The sequence below is a fragment of the Oryzias melastigma genome, linkage group LG9, assembly GCF_002922805.2.
Source record: "Oryzias melastigma strain HK-1 linkage group LG9, ASM292280v2, whole genome shotgun sequence".
In the NCBI taxonomy this organism is placed as follows: Eukaryota; Metazoa; Chordata; class Actinopteri; order Beloniformes; family Adrianichthyidae; genus Oryzias; species Oryzias melastigma.
In genome coordinates this window covers 9616106-9636762 of record NC_050520.1, presented here as the reverse complement: position 1 = coordinate 9636762, position 20657 = coordinate 9616106, and the positions used below count along the sequence as shown (strand labels likewise).

The window sequence follows — 20657 nt, the reverse complement described above, 5'->3', positions numbered from 1 at the left end:
CTTGGTTTATTTTTCACCTAAAAAATAATGCACAAGTAATCATAAATAAACTTTAATCAACATCTTTATGGACCATTTTGAGAAAACGAGAAAAACTGCTGGCTCCTCCACTTTCATTAATATTCAGGTTAACTAGGACATATTTTTAAATGTCACAGACAGAAATGAAAAAACAACGGCACCTTTTCAGTGATGATCCGATCCACACACTGTTTCCCCGTCAAAGGCAAGCTGCATTTGTCCAATATCTTGTGTTTTCCCCCCTGAGAGAAGAGAGCATTTGATTTAAATTAACAAAACATTTGCTTAGTCAAATCATTTTTCAAAGGCCGTTTTATGTCTAAAAGAAGTTTTAGTATCTAGTGATTATTCAGCCTAAAGAATATTTATTTTGTGTGAGTGAACGTCAGTTTTTCCTCCCGTCACCTTTAGGAGAAAAAGCACACGTCAAAGCGCCCCCAGCGCTGTCGGAAAAGTGCAGACCATAAATCAGCCACCCCTTTTGCCCATCATGAATGATAACAGGACTCGGGCAGTAAATTTATGTTCACCTGCTGCACCATCTGGACCGTAGCTGGGCGCCAGACAGGGTCCCATTAGGAGAAAGCAGAGCGCTTTTATGAATGCTGAATGTTACAGCGCCCTTGTTTCGTATCAGTCTGGACTTTCTAAAATTAAAGCAGCACAGCTGGATCAAATCCTTCATTGCAGGAAGTCCTCTAGAGTGATCCATCTAACTGAGAATGAGTGTCTGACCAACAAGCTTTCCTCACCCAAAACACTAAGCTCATTTCTAAGCTTGTATCCAAATTAACTGAAGACAAACGAACAGATTTCTGCAAAGAATCTAATCAAGATGAGCCGACATCATCTTGGGAGGAAGCCTTAAGAAACAGATTGAAAAAAGTTTGTCTCTAATCAGCTGCAACATTTGCTTTCATTATTATTTGTAGCAGAAATTAAATGTGAAGATGAACACATCAGTAAAACTATGAAAACAATTAATATTTATCAGTTTTGTGGAAGAGAATAGTTCATTTTATGAAAAGAGTTATAACTCGGCAGCAAACATAAGTTAGTGTGATATCTGTAATTGACGATACCCAACGAGGTCACTGCATCACTTACAGAATAAATACATGACAAATCAAATATTAGTATTTTAATCATGTTATTTTTTATTCTTAAATTGTATATAAAAGAAACAGACTCATGGCAACACCAGCACCAACCTCACTTTGCAGCAGCTGAGGAAAGTGGTTAAAATTGGAGTGTGTATTGGAAAGAGTCTGCTAATATGATATATATTGCCGTACATATCACACAATACGATATGTATCGCAATATATCCCAGACTGCATTAAAACAAGTTTTCATAATTTTTTAAAAGAGTATAATTTTGAAAAAAAAACTTGAATGTAAATATTCATTGTAATAAAATTGTAAAATTAATTTTATTTAATGATCACAAGCACTTCAACTGTATCTCATGTACAAATTCATGATGCTTTTCTTTTGGTAAATTAAGAAATATTTGTTCTTAAAGGGAACTGTCAGTATTGTCTAATTTCTAGCACATAATATTTTTCAGTATAAGACAAAATAAATATAATAAATGTGCCAATAAGGTTCTAAAAGTGTAACTGAGGAAGTAAAGTACTATTTCCAACATTGCTAAATGCATCTTAGAAACATTGAAATGTGATGAAGCAGCATGACAGCATGAAAGAGAGCGCTCGACTGTGGCTAAGATGCTTTGTTTACATCCCGGTCTTCAAGTAAACTCGGATTTCGCCGCCACGACACACTGGTCTTTTTTCAGAGCGTTGCACACATCACTCTGATCCATCAGGTCGCTAAACTAGGATCTATAGCTGTGAAGGCTCAGCAGAACTTTGACGAAGGCTCCATGCACTGTTTAACTCATCGTTATATGAGCAGCTATGAAGCATCATAATCCACGTTTTATATGATGCTGGCAGCAATACGGAGCAGAGTTTAAGTTTGGTACCAAGTAAAAACTAAGTACATGTCTCATAACATTTTTTTTTGTTTGTTTTTCTGGTTACCAACTAGCATTTAGGGTAGCACAATAATTTAGGACATTCAGGCCTTGTGACTAGAACTTCTATTTTAGGTCTCCATTAACACCCTGCAGTCAATCAGAATAGAGTATTCATTCTGATAATAGAATAAAATGTGTTTGCAAACCTTTGCTGAGTGCTCCATGGTGACCACCACCTTGGTTCCAGCACTGGCCACCAAATCCATGGCTCCTCCCATTCCCTTCACCATCTTACCCTACGAAACAGAAGCATTGTTCAATTTCAGTTATCACTTTTGCAAACAAAAAAAAAAAAACATGTATTTTCACACATTAACTGTGAAAAATAGCAGGATAGGAAGACAAGTTCAGGCATCTTCTTAAGATATGAAAATATGTTTTAAATGAAATTATTTGTTAAAAACTGAGCAAACAAAAATGTTTTTAGGTGCAAAAGTATCTTTGACTCCTCAGTAAAAGCTTGTTTGAGATTTTGGCAGGAACCAAGCCGCTAACTGCAAGTGGTTCAACCCACTGGAGGAAGGATAGAAGAATGGATGGGAGGAGGGACGTGGAAAGAATGGGTGGATGGACACAAAAACGGGGAAATTCAAGGTTACATGAGGCAGAAAAGTGATGCAATTTGCAGCAAGAGCAGGGATCCAAGGAAAACTGTTGGAAAGAGGAGTGAAGTGGTTAATCGAAAGTTAAGCAGCTGGAGATTTGTTCAACCTCACGCTGTTTGGGCATTCATAGTAAAAGGTACTAAGAAGAAAAGTGAGAACAGAGCTTTGGATTAAGAGCAGTTTTGTTGTTAAATGCAAGCTTTTATTCTCCTTTTATGCATCTTTTTTGTAGTGTTTAGGATGCATTTATCCTAAATTTGTGCAAATTCCTCAAAAAAATGATTATTGTAGATTTTCACTTTTTAAAAACTGCAGAATAAGACAGAAAATCCTCAGGAAAAAGAATCTGGAAGATCATCAGTGCAACCCGAGCAAAGAATGATTTTCAAGTCCCACGTTGTTCCCAGCAAAGCTGGTTTCCAAATAAAGAGGGCTGATATGCAGATATGGCCACAGGGTGATGGCTCAGTAACTGAATTAAAATCCCATTTCCTCATCAATCACATGAAGGGCCTGTTTTGCTCTCTGCTCAATAACCAGAGGATATAGCTGCCAAGTGTGGCGCATCGTTGGGATCCAGTCTGCCTGTGTGCAGGCCAGCTGGACAGAAAAGATATCAACAGAAAAACAGAGAGGAGTTTCAGGTGAAAGGATGAGAGCTCCAGCTAATGGGGAGAAGGGTTGTGCAAAAATGTTCAGTTATCGTGAACACAAACCGACAGTGGCCTGCTGCTGCAGATTATGAGCGTCCATAAACAGCACTTATAATAAATAGCATATACTTTAACTCGCACCTTCAAAACATTGACTTTTTTTCCCTTTGGGAAATTTTATTTATCACAAAGAAACATAAGGTGACGCTCCAAAAGAAAACTGTCCATTTCGTGCAATCGATATTAACACACTTCCTGACAGGCAGTGGGCTAAATAATGTGCACACAACCCCCCCGGGGGCCGTCTAACCCAATGGCAGCAGGGGGGGCTTTTCATCCCATCGGAGCTAGACACCTGCTAATGTCCTTCACCTTTGCTGGTTTTAATCAGAGACTGTTTGTCTTTGAGATTATGACCACAATCTGTTTATATTCAGCAGAAGAGTGGACACAATGACGGTCTGATTTTATTTCTTGTTCTTTGATTCAGCTTTAATGGGGAAAAAAAAACAACTAGCACATCAGTGATATCTGGATGAAAGCCATCTTTATGGTAAAACTGTGTGGCTAATTTTTGCTTTGATAAAAATGAAAAATAAGTAAGGTATAGATGATAATCTAATAACTAACTCTGCACACTAAAATTTAAAGACCCACTCCAATGAAAAGTGTTTTTAATATGTTCTCGTGATATTTTTCTCTTGATGGAGGACATATAAAGATAATTAAGATTAAATAAGCTTTTCTGAATATGTCTTTATTCAAATAGTAGTGAATCAGGAGCAGATGAAAAGATGCAGTCAGAAAAGCTTGTAGTTGATGTGTAGAAACACACATTTCTGCTGCTATCAGTTCAATTTTCTTACTTAACAAGTTTGCAAACACCTTAAAAAAAAAAAAAAAGAAAAAAGAAATAGTGGCTAGTCTTTTTTTTTTCAAAGGTGGCTTTAAAAAGGCCCAACACCCAAACAACTTCAGATAATGAAGCTTTAACAAAGGGGTCTGCAACCTGAGACTGAAGTCACATCTTTCACTTCTCCATAGGGGTGTGCCAAAATATCGATATTGCGATACATCGCGATATTTAGTCCTGCGATCGATTCTCGATGGGTTCTCACCAAGTATCGATATTATATTTTCATTTGAAGAGGCTGTAGCGCTGAGCGTCTGAGTCGCGCGCTGGAACTATGGGCGCGGCGCTGCATCGGACATTTTATAGTGATGCACGCGCTCATTCGGGAGAATCACCGGTGACATACAGGCTCTGTAGCGCGTGTGTGAAGCATGTCTACCTGTCAGCATTTATCCTCCATCTGTAGCAGATCCAGCCGGTAAGAAGTGACATTGTCTGAGCGCTAGAATGACTGCGATCACTTACTTCCTGTTTGCTGTGGGAACTGAGCGCGTGCTTCGCAGTTGTCTGTGTACACTTCAAGGACCGTCGGAATTTTCGCTTCATGCACTTCAATGTTTAACTTGCTGGTGTACGGTGTAACTTTGGTAAATTTATAATGTGACGTTTTCAAACAACGTAATTACTTGTTGCTAATGTTAATTTAAAGTAATTCTTAAATAAAAAAGCAGAATGTGATGTATGAACTTAAATTTAAATGTAATTAAAATACAGTACATGAATTCACTGTAAAATTAGGGATGTTGCTAATTAATTGAAGCACATAAAATTATATTTATTGCCATTATTATGTGTGTTTTAAGGTTTTTACCTATTGACTGCTGACTGACCAAATGGAAAATAAAGATTGGAAAATAATCTCAAGTGACAGTCTGAGTAAATCAGCCTTCAATTTTGGATGCTCAGCCCTTTTCAAGTGAGAGAAAAGTGCACAAAAAATTAGGTCAATTTTGAGAGAGGCTGTAAAACATTATATTCATCATCCTTTGGTGTGACATTGTTTTAGAGGTAGATAGCTGTCACCACTTGACTTATTTAATTTTTGTTCTGTTGTTTACAACAATTCTGCCCTAAGTAGTGTCACTGCTGATCATGTTTACTATTGTTAACATTGAATTTGACAGATAATTCTAATTTGGTTGTAGTCAATGCTCGTCAAAGACATAGTTTTACTGATTTCAACAATGTTGCACAAAAGTGTCTTTAATTTGTTGCACAAAATAAGAAAAGTTGTTTATTATAATTGTGTTTAAGCTAAAAAAGATAAATGGGGATATATTTTCCCAAAAAAACATGTTCTTCTATATAATGCTAGTTAACAGAGAGCATTTTTACCAATTATTGTAGTATCGCGATACTATCGATATCGTGACCCATGTATCGCGTATTGTATCGTGAGGTACCCAGTGATTCCCAGCCCTACTTCTCCATAGTGGTTCTCTGGCTGAAGGAAAATTAAATATTTTAATTTTTGATAATTAGGTATTTTTGGACAAGAGTTGAAGTAAAGTATGTATCACTTTGCAATGAATACGGTCCCCATAATGCTCCAATAATAAATCAAGCGGTGCAGCTTTGTAGTTTATCAAGGGAACATTGTGTACCAATGAAAATCAACTAGAGGTCAGTCAGTAAGCACAACCATAATTCATAATTAAAGCCTACAATTATAAAGCAGATTTTCTATTTTTGACAAAAAATAACAAATTAAGGGAATTTAAGTGCCACTTACAGTGCAAAAAATCCATTAAGAGCCACTTAATTAGCTCTGATTTGATTGTAGTTAGCTAGATTTAGAAATTTTTGTCTGGAATGTCAAAAAAAAGGTAAAATAAATAGTGCTTTTTTTTTAATTAATGCAAAAATTATCTTACCTACTACTTTATTGAGATGATCCTATGTGGTACTGGGTGTTTTATTTTGAAAGGACATCATGTGAGCATCAGTCAAAATGATAAACTATTTCATACTTTAAAAAATAATAATAAACCAAAATTTCACTTTTACTTATTAGAATAATATTCCTAACAATAACATAAATACAAATTAGTGTTTTATTTTACTAAAAGGTGAATTGAGACTTTATGCCTCCAACCTAAAATTGCTCTTTAAGTGTTAAAGGTGGTAGACTCTTGTTTTAACAGAACTGATACCCATTCTTAAAAAAAGTATCTATGATAAAACTATTGAAAGACAAAATAAAATGGTAAATGCTAAATACTAAATATATAGCGCAAGAACTGAACCTGCAATCTTCTGACCAGAGATCAAATGTTCTATAGAAACAGAAGTACTAAAAATGTCTGGTCTTTTTTTTTTCATACCATCTCACAAGACAGTATAGAGGCTCCACAGAGAATCAATTCCATTTAAATGTGGCTCTACATACTGACCCGGCTGTGCAACAGACACAAATGTATCACTTAAGTACCCTGGTTTATGGCCTAAATTTGGTTACTGGATAAATCTGTTTACATTTGCACTACCTCGCATCTAAATTATTTTTGTCTTTTATCCCGCTGCTCCTCTCTGCTGGAAGTGAAGTGCTGAGAGTCTGCAGTCTCAGTCGTGCAAAAGCTGCTTCAGACTCAGCAAGAAGTGAGACGTTTGTTCTTGCACGCAGGGCTGAGAGACAAAAATGACATCACTGCTGTCTCTCAGCTTCAAATACTGAGCTCTATCAGTTTCTTCTTGAGAAATGAATCCAGGCAAACTTTAGTTTCAACTTTTGTGATATTGGAGGTGCATTTGAAACAGGTGTGTTTGCACATAATGTGAATACTGCCTGGTAGATGCAATTCAAACATAGGAGGAAGAGTATCACTTGTAGTGAAAGGAAATCCTTTCTCTGGTTCAAAAATGGAACCTCATCCCCAATCAACTCAAAAAAGACATTTTTTGTGTTGAGCTACGGCAACACAAAAACAATTCTGTTTTTGCACTGTACTATTACTATTAAAACTAAGAAACTCAGATCAATACCCCTAGCATCAGCAAGCAGAGAGCTGAAAGATGGTTCACAGCTGGGACATCAAACGACACGGCGTAGAACCGGCACCTCAGAGGAAGCTCTGGCATCAAATGTAGAGGAAAGGGAAATACAGACATGTCTTTGTGGATGAAGGGAGGTGACTTCAGAAAAGGGCCCGAGAATACGGCAAGGAGGAAAAAGGCGCTTGAAGGTAAACAATGGGAGTGTTGGACAGGGCGCCACACTGAGCTCTATCTCTTATGAAAGCAGTCAACTGAGTCGGGTGGAATCCAGCAGGAGGCTAGCAACCAAAGTCTGCAGGATAACAACGTCTCTACCAATAGTAAGGAAGTGGGAACGGGCACAATAAGAAGAGCATGGAAATAAGGGAAAAAGGCAGAAACCAAGAATTTACTGGCCAAGGATGAACAGAAAGAGAGAATGAGCCACAGTTAAGGCCTTAGATACAACGGCCTCTCAGGGTGGATACAGCCTGTCTGTGGGCAGAAAATGGGCAAACCTGCATGAAGTGTCAAGCCCAATGAGTGCTAGGTAAGCCTATAAGATAGGAAGTTTTCTTGCACATTTTTTACCATAAGTATGCTGCAAGCATATAAGTTACATTATCCTTACAAATACTTCATGATATATTAACCATATTACATAACCTTAAGGTGGCCACACAGGACTGTAAGACAGATCTACACTCCATTGTGCTATCCTAGTATGTATACATTTAAAGTGGGGTCATCTGGCCACACTTTTTACTAGCTACTTTGGTATGGCAGAGGGATACTATGAAGGTAGGCTAATAAGAAGCAATGTGCATCACTCGTTAAAAGACGTTTTAATGAGCCTGCATTCATCCGACTAAATTTAAATGAGTTGCTGAATCTCATCATTGCTCCACTATTCTGTTTATCATCCAGTAATGCTACGGTGGCTGTTTTGGTCAAGCTGTTCCACTCCGAGCACGGAGTCTATTCAGACTGAGAAAAACTCGAAGAGAACTGGAGCTCAGTCTGAATGGAAATGAACCGAGACCATCTCTAAAGATGGTGGTTCCAGACCAGGGTTCACACTTAAATGTGTTTAGACTGAAAATTTATTCCGGATTAGGGGGGTGAACTCTGCATCACTTTAAGCAAACCAAATGTGTCCAGTCTGAATACACCTTAATACATAACTCAAACTACACTTCAGTGTTGGAGAGATTGAAAGGGTTAGTTGATTACAAGTTAGAGAAAAATAGGGATATTTCAAAAAAGAAAAAAAAAAATATTTATTGTGATTCTTAGTATAAATGTGGGAAAAAACTGTAACTTTGGTGCTAAAACGTGAGAAAAGATTCACAGAGATTTGGAGTAGAACTAAAATCTCTCTTGCCACATTTGGCGTCGCTTACATTTTTGGGTGTTGCCATGACAACAGAATACAATTTTCCTCGTTTGCCGTGCAAGTGATGACCTTTTAGTCAAAAGCAAAAACAACAGAAAATGACCCCCCCCACTACAATCCAAGAGTTCCTCCTCACCAACTGGCTTCCGTTCCCCTCCTCTCCATTTGTCACTGTCTGATTCAAACAGCTCTCTTTGTAATAACATAGCGACTGACTGCCAGAAGTCTCCGTTACCCAGACGACTAATGTTAAGAAAAGGAAACAGAATCCACAGAACAACGATGGAAACCATGATTAGACAACAGAAGAGACACACTGTTTGTAGTTGAATGTGGCGTAAAAATTACGTTTTGTTTAGCCAGAATGAGATAATCCTTAATCCTCAAAATAAGACACATCCGTTTGTTTAAGCTTATGGAATTAAAGTTGAGGCATGCTTTTATTAATTGCAATAAATGTTTGGCACCGTTGCTTCAGCTAAAGCGCGCTCATATAGTGACATACTTTACAAATACAGTGCAACAACACCGCTGGAGGCCACAGTGACCTCCTGCAACGGGCCTGAAGATGCTCTGCCTTTATAACAAAAATAAAATTATTTTGCATGATAAATGCAAAATGTTGTCCAAAATGTAAAGAAATGGGATGAGTATTAAAATGAAAGATTCACCACAACATGAAAGGATTTTTTTTTCAACCAAAAGGTGGACATATTCTAGTTGAGTGCATATAGATTTCCTTAGTTAAAATGTATTTTTTTAACTGTAATATGCCTTCAAATATTACAACAAACAGAATCGTAGTACGTTTTCTATTTAATATTCTCAAAATATATAAAAATAATAATAAAAAAACGCTCTCAAAACAATAAATAAATTAAATAAAAAAAAAAGATTCTCAAAACACATAGTAAATAAATACACACAATTCAAATAAATAAAATAAAAATTCTTAAAAACACATTTTGTAAACTGACATTTTAAAAATTTAATACAATTTGATAATTGGCACGACCTCTTTGAAATAGGATTCCCATCCAAACCGCCCTTCTCGAGTCCTCCCTCTTTGTTTTACAGAAGTTTCACACCGAGTGGAGGAGTAAACGACTTTAAGCACACAGCTGGAAAACCTCCATGTACAGTTTGCCCAACAAAAGCAGTCAAAATAATCCTGCTGAGAGTACAGCATCTCCAACTCCAACATTATACATTTCCAATTTCATGCTTTGCTCTCGTATTTAGTCGTGAGTAAATTTCATTATCTCAGGTGGTGAGTATCATATTAGTCCTCATTCACCCTTTCAAAATAAAAGACTATGAAATATAAGTGAGGTGTTTGACCCGACGACTCTTTAACCGTCTAGGAAAATGTTTGAACATCATCACTATGTCTCATATTTTTTTCCCCGACAAGAATTTTTGAATAACCACTGACATTTTTAAGCGCACAGTAACATGTCTCATACAAGAACCGTAATCGGAATCCACTTAACACTGAACTTCAAACAGGAGCTTCCCGGGAGGATTTCATGTTTAGCCTTCCCAACCAAACCATCCTTTAATAGATTCTTAACTTCAGAAAGCACAGAGCCAGCAAAGGGAAACCTTTAAAACCAGCTGACCTCCCAGAATATTACTGACCAGTTATGCTGTAGCACCAATTAGTAAATCCTCTTTGGAAACACTTTAATTTGTGAATAAAATAAAACTGTTAGGACGTGGAAGGAATGTGATCAAAAAAGTCACCTTTTTATAAACATATAAAGACTATAACAGATATTCCTTCAGTCAATAGAAACATTTTTTTTTTCTTGTAACTACTTAATTCTGGAAGTTTTTACATCTGAGTATTATGGCCATCATATTTTTTTTTAAAGTAAAGTCATGCAATTATGAAAAAAAGTTGTATTTTATTAAAATACATTTCTAGTTAAAGCCTAATTTTCCAATATTTTATATGTTTTTGTATAGATATAAACCTCTGTTTGTCTTGTTTATGCATATTTCTTGGTTTGCCTACTTGAAATAAACCATTTTCTAATCCAGTCCAAGTTGATAATTTACAAGACAAAAGGTTGATCACTTAAATATATATATATATATATATATATATATATATATATATATATATATATATATATATGTATATGTTATTTTCCTTATTAGAGATGTAGAGTCCTTCAAAAGCGGCAACGTATCGGTTTCACAATAAAGGAAATACTAAATGTTTAATATAACACTATGAGGACATTAAAAAGAATTTGCAGGATGCTGGGCGTCTTCAGAAGAAGATTCTAGACCAACAAGGAGTGGATTTCCAGCGGATGTGCTGTTTATGCCGTCGGCGGTATATTTGCAGAGGTCCAAATACATCAACGCACATAGATTCCTTTGATAAGCTGAAGCATTATGGCATCACCATTAATGGATGCCTTCATGGATTTAGTTGGCATGGCGAATGAAAGCTAACACAACCAACTTTATCTTAAAAAAAAAAAAAAAAAAACTGTAAAAAAATTGTTAAATGACAAATTTTTTTATAATCTTATGACTTTTTTCTCATAATGTTACAACTGTATATAGAGAACTGGACAGAGCAGGTGTGACATTACCCGTAGAAAATGCCTTACTTCTGGCACCAGCCAAATAAAGCCAATTTAGTCACCATTTTCCACAATATGGACGTTGATATGTTGGAACCAGATGACAGTGATTGGTCCGGTGTAGGCACCTGATGCTCTCACTGAGGCATCTGATTGATCCGTTTATAACTTGAATAATTTGCAATAAAGAAAAAAAAAAATAGGAATAGCAAGAAAATGTTAACTTGTTCTTTTTCTTTCATGGTGCCTCTAATACTCTGTCATAAGACTTTAGTTGGTGTCTATCGGGATTGGTGCTGTAACTTTAAAGCCAAAAATGATTTTGTTTTAATTTTTAATGTAAGAGTTAAAGCAAACTATGTTAAAAATTCCACTTTGTTCAGTTGTCCTTTATAACCAAAAAGAAAACCTAGTTATGAAATACATTTTGATACTGGATTTGAATTAATTAGGTATTTTGGCAGTGAGAGCCAGTTCCGATAGATGATACAAGCATAGATATTTGTAGCTCTAGAATATGAGGCCAGGATTATAACAAGTTTAGTTCAACAAAATCCCTGTGAATCTTCATAATCAGTTACGAAAGATCTGTCCTCAGAGTTCCTTAACCTTTCTTGAGTCTTTAGTATGTGACATGCTGTGATAACAGTGCTAGGTGAAAGCCTAGTATGTGGCTGGACAGAGTCTGGTCAATGTGTGAAAGCGTAGGCAGCTAAAGGATAGAGTCTATAGTGAGAAATCTTGGATATTTACAGCTCAGTGTTCTGCAAATATGCTGGCATGCAGTCTAAAACCACAGAAACAAGACAGGTGGAGAGCTTTGGTAAATTCAATTTGTTTTTCTCCAAAGAAAAAGGCAAAAACATATCAGAAAAAGAAAACAGAGACAAGAAACAAAATATCAGTTTTACCACAAGCACACGGCTTAATGGATTCAACAGCCTGACTTTGGAGTAAAGCGTGGCTTTGGAGGTGAACTCACTGGGATCATCCAGTTGGCCAGGTCTCCGTGCTTTGACACCTGCATGGCTCCCAGCATTGTCAGGTTAATGTGACCCCTTCAGGAAATGGCACAACAGAGGGAGACAGCTGTCAGCTTCACAATGACTTCATTCATCAATAAAAAAAGAATAAAATAAGGACAAAAAGTCATTTATTAAAAAAATACTCTGTCAGAAAATCAAATCCCACTTCAAATAAATAATTGATAAGCAGCCATTTAATGCTTGACTAGTTTAACCTTGTCTTCTAAAATGCATTTGCACAGCTAGTTACACCAAGAGTACCACTTAATTTGTCATTTTAGGTTCAAAACCTGGAAGTTTCTTTGCAACATTGCTGCTGCTCTGCACACAGAAGTTACACAACCCCTTCACTCATAGGCTGTGTCCAAATTCCCTCATTATCCCCCAAATCCAACAGACTATGCAGTGTTTCCTTGTTTATTACGCGTGTTTATGCACTTTACTCAGACAGATATTTACATTTTCACCCTTTTGTCTCTTGTTGAAACTCTAAAAGCTCAAACCTTGATAGAGAAATGAAGTATTACAGAATGAAAACAAAAATCTGCACACAGAACAGAGGAGGAAAGATTGCGGAACTATCAAGTGACCTGGATGTAATCTAACATTTCTAATGATGGAGAACGCATATAAAATAAATTAAAATTAAACCTGAATGTCTGGGTTTTTTTTAATTCAAATCGTGATGGATCTAGAGTAGAAAATGCGTGACTTGAAAAAGATCGGGTTTGTAACGCAGGGTGGGCCCAAGTCTTCCTTCTTCGCTGCAGTTCTGAACTATCCACTTGCAGACAAATAGATCCATGAATGTCTTCATTTTCCTTGTCTGAGCTGCCATCTGGATCAAAACGGTACAGCTGGACAGATCTAAAATTGCTGTTTTTCTGCTACGCTAATGTTAGCTTGGGCTGGTGAGGTGCTCTAAGCTAGCGGAAGAGAGTGTAAACAAAGGGTTGATGGGAAATTAGCAAAGTTAGCTTCAGAGCAGTAAAATGAAATCCAAAGTAATCTAAAAATAGATAAATAAATATTTTGCAGATAGTTCGGTTCAAAAAAAGAGAAAAACATTTTTTTAAAGAAAAGCTCAAATAGATTTTTTTAAACTTTCTTTAATATGCATGTAAAACCAACACTTCCTGTCTTCACAGGCTCTAAAAAGCTCCCACTGCTGCAGTATAAGTCCACCAAATTGTATATTGATGCATCCTTTCCAGCACCTCAGGACTCCATTGTGTCAGAACAACAGTAGCAAGCCTTGCCACAAATTCAGCATGGGTCCACATGGTCCCCGCCAGTGTGACGGCACAGCCCCTATTTATGAGCGCTATTGAATTTCTGCTGGGTGGACGTACAAAACTGATGCTGAAGGGAGCATGGGTGGGCAGCATCTATCACAAGGCAGATCAATAAAAGCAGACCTTGGCTGTATTGACAAAAACGCGCATTGGTAACAGAAGCCATTTGTTAATATCTAATGCTGCGCGTCCGATCACGGCCGAACTCTGCCAAACTGATAGAAGAAGAAGAGGTTTGCTGAAGGTGAGGGGTGAAGAGGGATGTGTGCTCTCTGCTTACTTTCATGAATACATTTACTGAGGGGAGTTTGGGCATTAAGTTAAATGTCAGACAGACCTCACCTTCAGTCAGCAAATAAGTTTACAGAGCTTATGCGTGCAGCTTTACGTACCCCCGGATCATGGCGAATGACTCATCGCTGGAGAAATAGGCGGCCCCTGGGAGCACAGTAACAGTCTCCTTCCCTGCGTCACAGGAAAAAAAACACAACATCAGCATGTTCCAACGATAAAAGGTATTTATGCAAAAAAGAGAAGTTTAAAGCTAAAAAACTGGAGTAACAAACTACGTATGATGGTGTGGTTCTAATTTATAAACTAACTTCATTTTCCTCCACTCAGACTTATGAGGCACATGTTTACACAGCTTTTTAAATTATGTATGCTAACATGAATTTATGATTGCCATTTATTGATCAGCACAACCCTCACCGGCGTTAATCAGGTCTGCATCCACTTCATCTTGCGTAGGGTACGGCCCCTGTTCGAACAGAAATGCGCCGTGAGTGTGCGCACGGGAAAGCAGACGCACACACCAACACGCCGTCATTCACGCACAGCCTGACCGGCCATGATCCCTCCAGAAAGAGACAGACAGTCTGATTTCTCTGATTAGATGAGCCATTGATTTTCTCTCCATTCAACAAAAGAGAGCAACGCTGTCGGACAACCGAAAAGGGAGAGATGAGATCAGCTTCTCTCCAAAACCGAGGCCCGTAATTAAAGGAAAGTAACAAATAAAAAAATTAGCATAGGCGCCTCCATTCTGCTGTCAACGCAGCTGAAAAGAAAGCCATTCCATAAGAGCTTCAGCAGCCTTTGTTAAAAGACTCAGCCGGCAAATAATGATCGGGAGGCAGAAGAAAAAATGTCAAACTGACACAATTTGTTATATAATGAACTGAGAACATTTCCAACTAGCAATGACACTTGTCAAAGGAATGGCTTCCAACTAAAAGTGTAATTTGGTTTAAAAACCTTTGTTCTGTCAAAGTGACCATCCCTACCACTTACCCGCTTGTTAGAGACCCACTCCGATGAAAACTGTGCGCTTGGTGTTTATAACATGTTTTTGTCATATTTTTTCTGATGATGGAGGACATATATAAAGAAAATTACACTTAAAATTTCATTTCTGAGTATTTCTTTATTCAGATCATTGTAAATAAGGTGCAGACAAAAAGATTCAGTTTGGGGTTGTGATGGGCTGTGAGCTAGCAGGAGAGCGTGTAAACAGAGGGACACAGGTAGAAGATGGTTAACATCATACCCTGCTCTACCTAATGTGACTTTTCTGGGCGATTAACGTTGCTCGATCTGAGCGGCTGCTGTGTTGCTCAAACGCCAGTTTCCCTTTGGATCAGTAAAGTTTATTGTCTTGTCTTGACTTTTTTTTGTCTAAAAATTATATAATAATTATAAAAAGATCTCTGGGAGTACTTTTAAAATGCTCAAAAAATGGTCGGTGTGGGTTTTTGAGGTTAAAAAGATTTAAAGCAAAAACAGATCTTACCAGTCCCAGAATCCCGTTCTCACTTTGGAGATGTACGGTGATGTCTGGTTTGATGAAGTTACTGGCCAGCATGGGGATGCCGATTCCAAGGTTAGCTGGTTGTCTCAGTCAAAAAAAAAAAAATGCATGAATTGCTTTGAATTTAAGATTTGCTGTTTTTTTTTTAAGTTTAAATCAAGTTTGAAATTTCACAAGGTAACATTTCCGTGATTTTCTATCGCTGGTGAAAGGATACCATACATCCCGTCTTCAAACTCCAGAGCAGCTCTACGAATGATCCTTTCCCGAACGATGTCCGAGTCCTTCTTTGGTTTGGGCTTCTCGTCTTGGCCTTTCCTTACGGTGCGTTTCTAGAACGTGGAGGAAAGACAGAGCAGCAGTACGTCATTGTTTATTGCAATGGCACTCAAATGCTCCAAATACATTTTGCTCGTCTGCCTCATCGACGAATATTTTATACCTCGATTCTTTTCTCGTAGCCGAGCCCGTGAACCACTCTGTTGACGTAGATACTGGGGATATGGATGTCCTCTGCAGCAAACGTCCCAACCTCCACCACCTCCTCCACCTACATGGAGACATCAGTTTTAGGCAAAGAAACAATTTACTGCTGGATTTGTGTTGCAAAAATTAACAGTATCAAAGACTTAGAAGATCATTTCACCAATCTGCAGCCAAATCCTAATATGTCTTGGTTTTTAGATTAAAGAAGCCTACCATGAACTTCAATTATTACTATGTATGCATTTTGCAGAAAGGATGCTTTGGTGATGGATGATGCTTGGTTTACACTTAGCAGCTCTATAGAGACCAATAAAACCTGATCAAATCCAGCTTGGATAAATGAAAACAGAGGAGGATCATCGAGCACACAAAGCCCAGGGGATTCATGGATCAAAAGAACCGGAGTGAAGGTTTAACAGGGCGAGCCGTTTATCAAAGAAAGATGTGAGGAGTAAAAAAAGGCCCACGAATTAAAAGAAATGGTTTTATAAGGGATTATGTATTTTATAGCTACCACACAGCTGACAGAGGCGGAGGAGAAGTATATGTAAGGGATTATTTTTGTTAAAATGAAAGGACACAGATGGAAATGGCTGTTGACTAAGCAAAGCTGGCTCAACATGACTGGGATCCGGTCAGAGTTCAGCTGCCGCTCTCCTTAGGTAACACACCAGCAAGTCTCCAGCCTACACTTCCACAGGTGTTCAGACAGAGCTGTGTGGGCTCTGCTGAACCTCGCTGCTCATTTCAAGTCTGCTCCTCGTCTTAAAAACGTCGAGTCACCTGTGGCTGTACCGCTGAACGCTGTGATCCTGAGATTAGACTTGAATGCGTAGTACCTTTTGAAGAGCGACTTTGACTGTTAGATTGGATTTCTTCCCTTTTGTCAGCAGGAAATTCTCTAGATTGAAAAGAATCGAAAAGTACGATGTTCAAAAGAAATGGTCCTTTTGTCTCCGGAGAGCAGGAGGGGGTTAACCATTACAGCATAAGTCAGATCTTCCCTTTGACTTTCCCATGTTTTCCCTCTGTGTAACCTACTTTTTCCATTTACATAGTAGGCAAACATCAGTTCAGAGCAAATTGAATTGAATTTCTCCTTATCGCTACTTCCTCCCTCAGCACTCAGCGCTGACTGAGGGGAGTCAATGGCCAGGAGTGGATTCCCATCTTGGCGTTGTCATGGATACGCAGGCTTTGGTCTCTGGTGAGCCAGGGCCACTCTGGATCGTAAAGTGATTTTAGGCCCTTTTCATAGTTGTCTTGCTTGGTTTATGGTAAATCTCTGATGCTTTCAAGAGAAGAATGAGGCTGCGTGAGATGAGACCGGTAACCACAGTCCCACACACTCACCCACGTCGTTCTCCGGGGGCTTAATCTGCCTTTTGTGAGAGTGATTATTTCCTCAAACATCTTCATCAACTTAAATATAACAAATTAATTAAAAAAAAAGGTAATAAAATTGTGAGTCTTGGGGCAAAAGAGAAGCACAGCTAATATGGGGCTTTAAGGATTTCAAGGTTGAAGAATTTAATGAAATGCTAAATCGCAGCGTTGTGACTTCAGAAACATATAATGAGCTCCTTGAAAAACACAAACACCTCAGCTTCTCCCAGTCGGGTTTTTCTTAAATAAATGCTGCACTCAAACTGGGTTTCCAAACAGCCTTCAACAGCTAAGTCACAGCGCGATAATGAGTTCATACAATTTAAATGCGCAGTGTGCATACAAAGACTGCTCCTTTCATCCGTGGGCCACGGTGGGTTCAACGGACCAGAGAGAATAAAGCGCTTCAATAAAATAATAATTAAAACACGAAAAAGAGGAGCACGCACAAACGTGCAGGTGTGCGGAGCCAGTATTAATATTCCTGTCTCTTCAGAATGATTTTCACATCAATGAAAGCAGAGGCAGGCATGAAGTGAGCTGGCTGGAGGACACAGGGAATCAAAGTGCCCTCTGGGGGCACAGCCAGTGCTTTTTTTTTTTGCTTTTTTTTTTGGAGGGTGTGCTTTTTAAGGCTGGGAGCTTTGTTAAATCTTGTTTCTCCTCACACTGATCTGTCCACTGTGCAAACAAATCCCTACAGTGAACCGCCAGCAGCGTTGTTACTGGTACAGTTGTTAACCCTCTGAGATCTGATGCACATCTGACAACAAAAGATGATCTTCAACATCTAAATAACTTTTTAACATTTTTTAGAATTAGCCTATAAGCATATCAAGAGTAACCAACATTGATTAATTAAACATACTTAAGTGTATCACAAATGAAAACTGGAAATTTGACATGAAATTTACTGAATAAATAAAGAAAAAAATTATCTAGGGGAGACTAGGAATCTCTTGGTGATGTAAAAAACTAGGTCAAAAAGATTTAATTTGGACAGAGAGCTGTTTATGTATTTATTTTTTAACAAGAAGTTTTACAAGTCCAATACGAGGATTTTAAAAACACCTAAATCAGGGGTTTGCCACATGTGACTCCTTGGATTGGAAGAAAAATTGATAAAACATTGACTTGTAATTTTGTTTATAATGTTTTGTTAATAAAGTTTTGTCATTCATGTTAAGAGTTTTATCAGGTCAAATAACTGAGTTAAATTATGGCAAAAGTTTTAATCTATTGATCCATTAGAATAATCTTGATACACACCATAATCTCATCTTCTTTCACAGAGGGTGAATTTTATTTAGAAAAAAAAACTTGTTTGCGCTCATTAGCAAAGCAAAATAAATCAAAATGACAATAATATAAAACAAGCATAGTGCTGCTTGGTATAAATATTTAAAAGCTAGATTTTAAAAAAATGAATTGTTTAATGGCCACAAAAACATAAATAAAGGGTATTTTTCTAAATGGTAAAGTAGGATTTTATGGTTTTTTCCAGACTTTGGTCAGTAAAAACACTGTTCCAAATGGCTCTCATAGTGTTAGAGGTTACAGACCTCTTATCTAGATTGCTCTCGTAGAAGAAATGTTTTTAAAATCCCACTCTGATCATCTTTTGATCTGTTTTAAAAGTGTTCCCAGTGCTATTTTAGCTATGATTATGCTGTTTTTTTTAGCAAAATCTAAAAATCTGCACTGAAAAAAGCTATTAACTAAAGTTCTGTAATTTAATACATTTAAAATTATTAGTTTTCATCACTAAAATTTTGAATTGATGGTTTACTCAACTTAAAAATGTAATTTGATAAAAACTAATGTTTTAAATGTAACAAATGACAGGGCTGTTGGTTAACTGACCCAAATTTTCACTTTTTACAGTGAAGGTTTTCTAGGACAGTTTCTGCAGATTTCATTAGAAATTTGCTGTTGGTGCAGAGTAGGCCTGCACCCACTTCCCATCATCCATCTGTTTACACGCTCTCCCGCTAGCTTACAGCCCCTCAAACCCACAAACTAACATTAGCGGTGCAACAAAATGTGGATCTACAAACATTTTAAACAGCATTTTTTGCCTGATTCACTGCAATTTGAATAAAAAACTACTTAAAAATCCAACTTTAAGCCTAATTCTCTTCATATATGCCATTCATCATGTGGAAAAATACCAAAAACTGTTTTATTGGTCTTCAATAAAATGTCATCTTTGGATGAAAACCAAAGTACAAAAACAAAAACGCCAAGAAAAGGTGAAAAAAAAATGCTCAGCTTCTTGCTGCAATATAATCATTCTTTTTAAAACATAAACTACTTTTTATGACACATTTTCTGAAGGTATAATTGGAATTTTCTTTCATTTGTATTTCTGGATAAAAAGCCTCATCACCTTTGAACAAAAGGAGACAAAAACATTGGAAAAATTCAACTGAAGTTTCCCCTTTCTTCACTGTGCGAGAGCAGATCAATGAAGAGGTCAGGGGAAAAGAGCTGGTGTGGTTTCTGGCAACAGGGTGACGGCAACAACACGCTCTCATTACTTTGTGTATTTTTAGCCCTTCCATCTTCCCCCCTATTGTGTGCATGTGTGGGCACTTGGCCATGCTCTCTAGCCACTTTCAGGGATCAGTTCAGGCCCTGTCCTCCAACACAAAACACTGTCATCAGAAACAATCTGTTTCCTCTCAGCAGACACTGCAAGGCCTTTACACTGTCCAAAAATAGAAGAGATATGACAACTCCATGGAGGGAAAAAATAAAATAAATTGACATGATGCTGCAGAAAAGCCTGTAACGCACAGGTTCTCTCACCTGAAAAGACAAAATTACATGTCTGCATGTGGGGAGAGTAAAGTGAAGTCGGCTGTGAGAAATCTAAATCTGTTTTCTTTTTCGGTTTCCTCCATTTTGCATTAGTGCTGCCTCCTTCCACGGCTGATTAATAATCTTCCGCTGCGTGTTATTGGCTTTACCATCAGTCTTCAGCAAATGTCAGCGTGGGACCAAATTCTAAATCCAAGTCAACCTGACTTATTTCGTGACAAGTCAATTCTAGGCTTTGTGATGGATTGTTCTATTTGCAGCAGGTCATGGGCAGAATATTCTGTTTGCCCTCTTGGGTCCTGGAAGATCGGCTTTATATATTGGAGCAATATTTAAGCAGCTCGTTGAAAAGACAGGGAGGTACAGTTCTCACAGAAACCAATATTCCTTTAAAATGATGCTAGAGGACGGGCTAAACGTGAGTCAGCAAGCCTTAGTCTGCAGAGAAATTTGCTTCTTAGTTGTGGGCGGGACAGTTGATGCGGAGTAAGCCCTCCCCCACTTCCCATTATTTATCTGTTTATACTTTCTAACTAGTTTAAAGCCCCAGCACCTCAGACAAGGAAAAAAGAGACGTACATGGATGTAGTTGTCTACAAGTGGATGGAGCTTGTGGTCCGCCCA

The 20657-nt window shown here is 37.7% G+C and overlaps 1 protein-coding gene across 1 annotated transcript in view; it reads right to left on the bottom strand.

Moving 5' to 3' along the window:
* oxct1a (3-oxoacid CoA transferase 1a) overlaps nucleotides 1-20657 on the bottom strand; it is a 44369-nt gene that overhangs the window by 9766 nt on the left and 13946 nt on the right. The window contains exons 8-15 of the mRNA XM_024274704.2: nucleotides 15781-15888; nucleotides 15556-15670; nucleotides 15321-15415; nucleotides 14240-14288; nucleotides 13921-13993; nucleotides 12191-12266; nucleotides 2212-2301; nucleotides 183-263 (exon numbers count right to left, since the gene is read on the bottom strand). Of these exons, the coding sequence (XP_024130472.1) occupies nucleotides 183-263; nucleotides 2212-2301; nucleotides 12191-12266; nucleotides 13921-13993; nucleotides 14240-14288; nucleotides 15321-15415; nucleotides 15556-15670; nucleotides 15781-15888 (687 nt within the window). The remainder of the gene's footprint in view (nucleotides 1-182; nucleotides 264-2211; nucleotides 2302-12190; nucleotides 12267-13920; nucleotides 13994-14239; nucleotides 14289-15320; nucleotides 15416-15555; nucleotides 15671-15780; nucleotides 15889-20657) is intronic.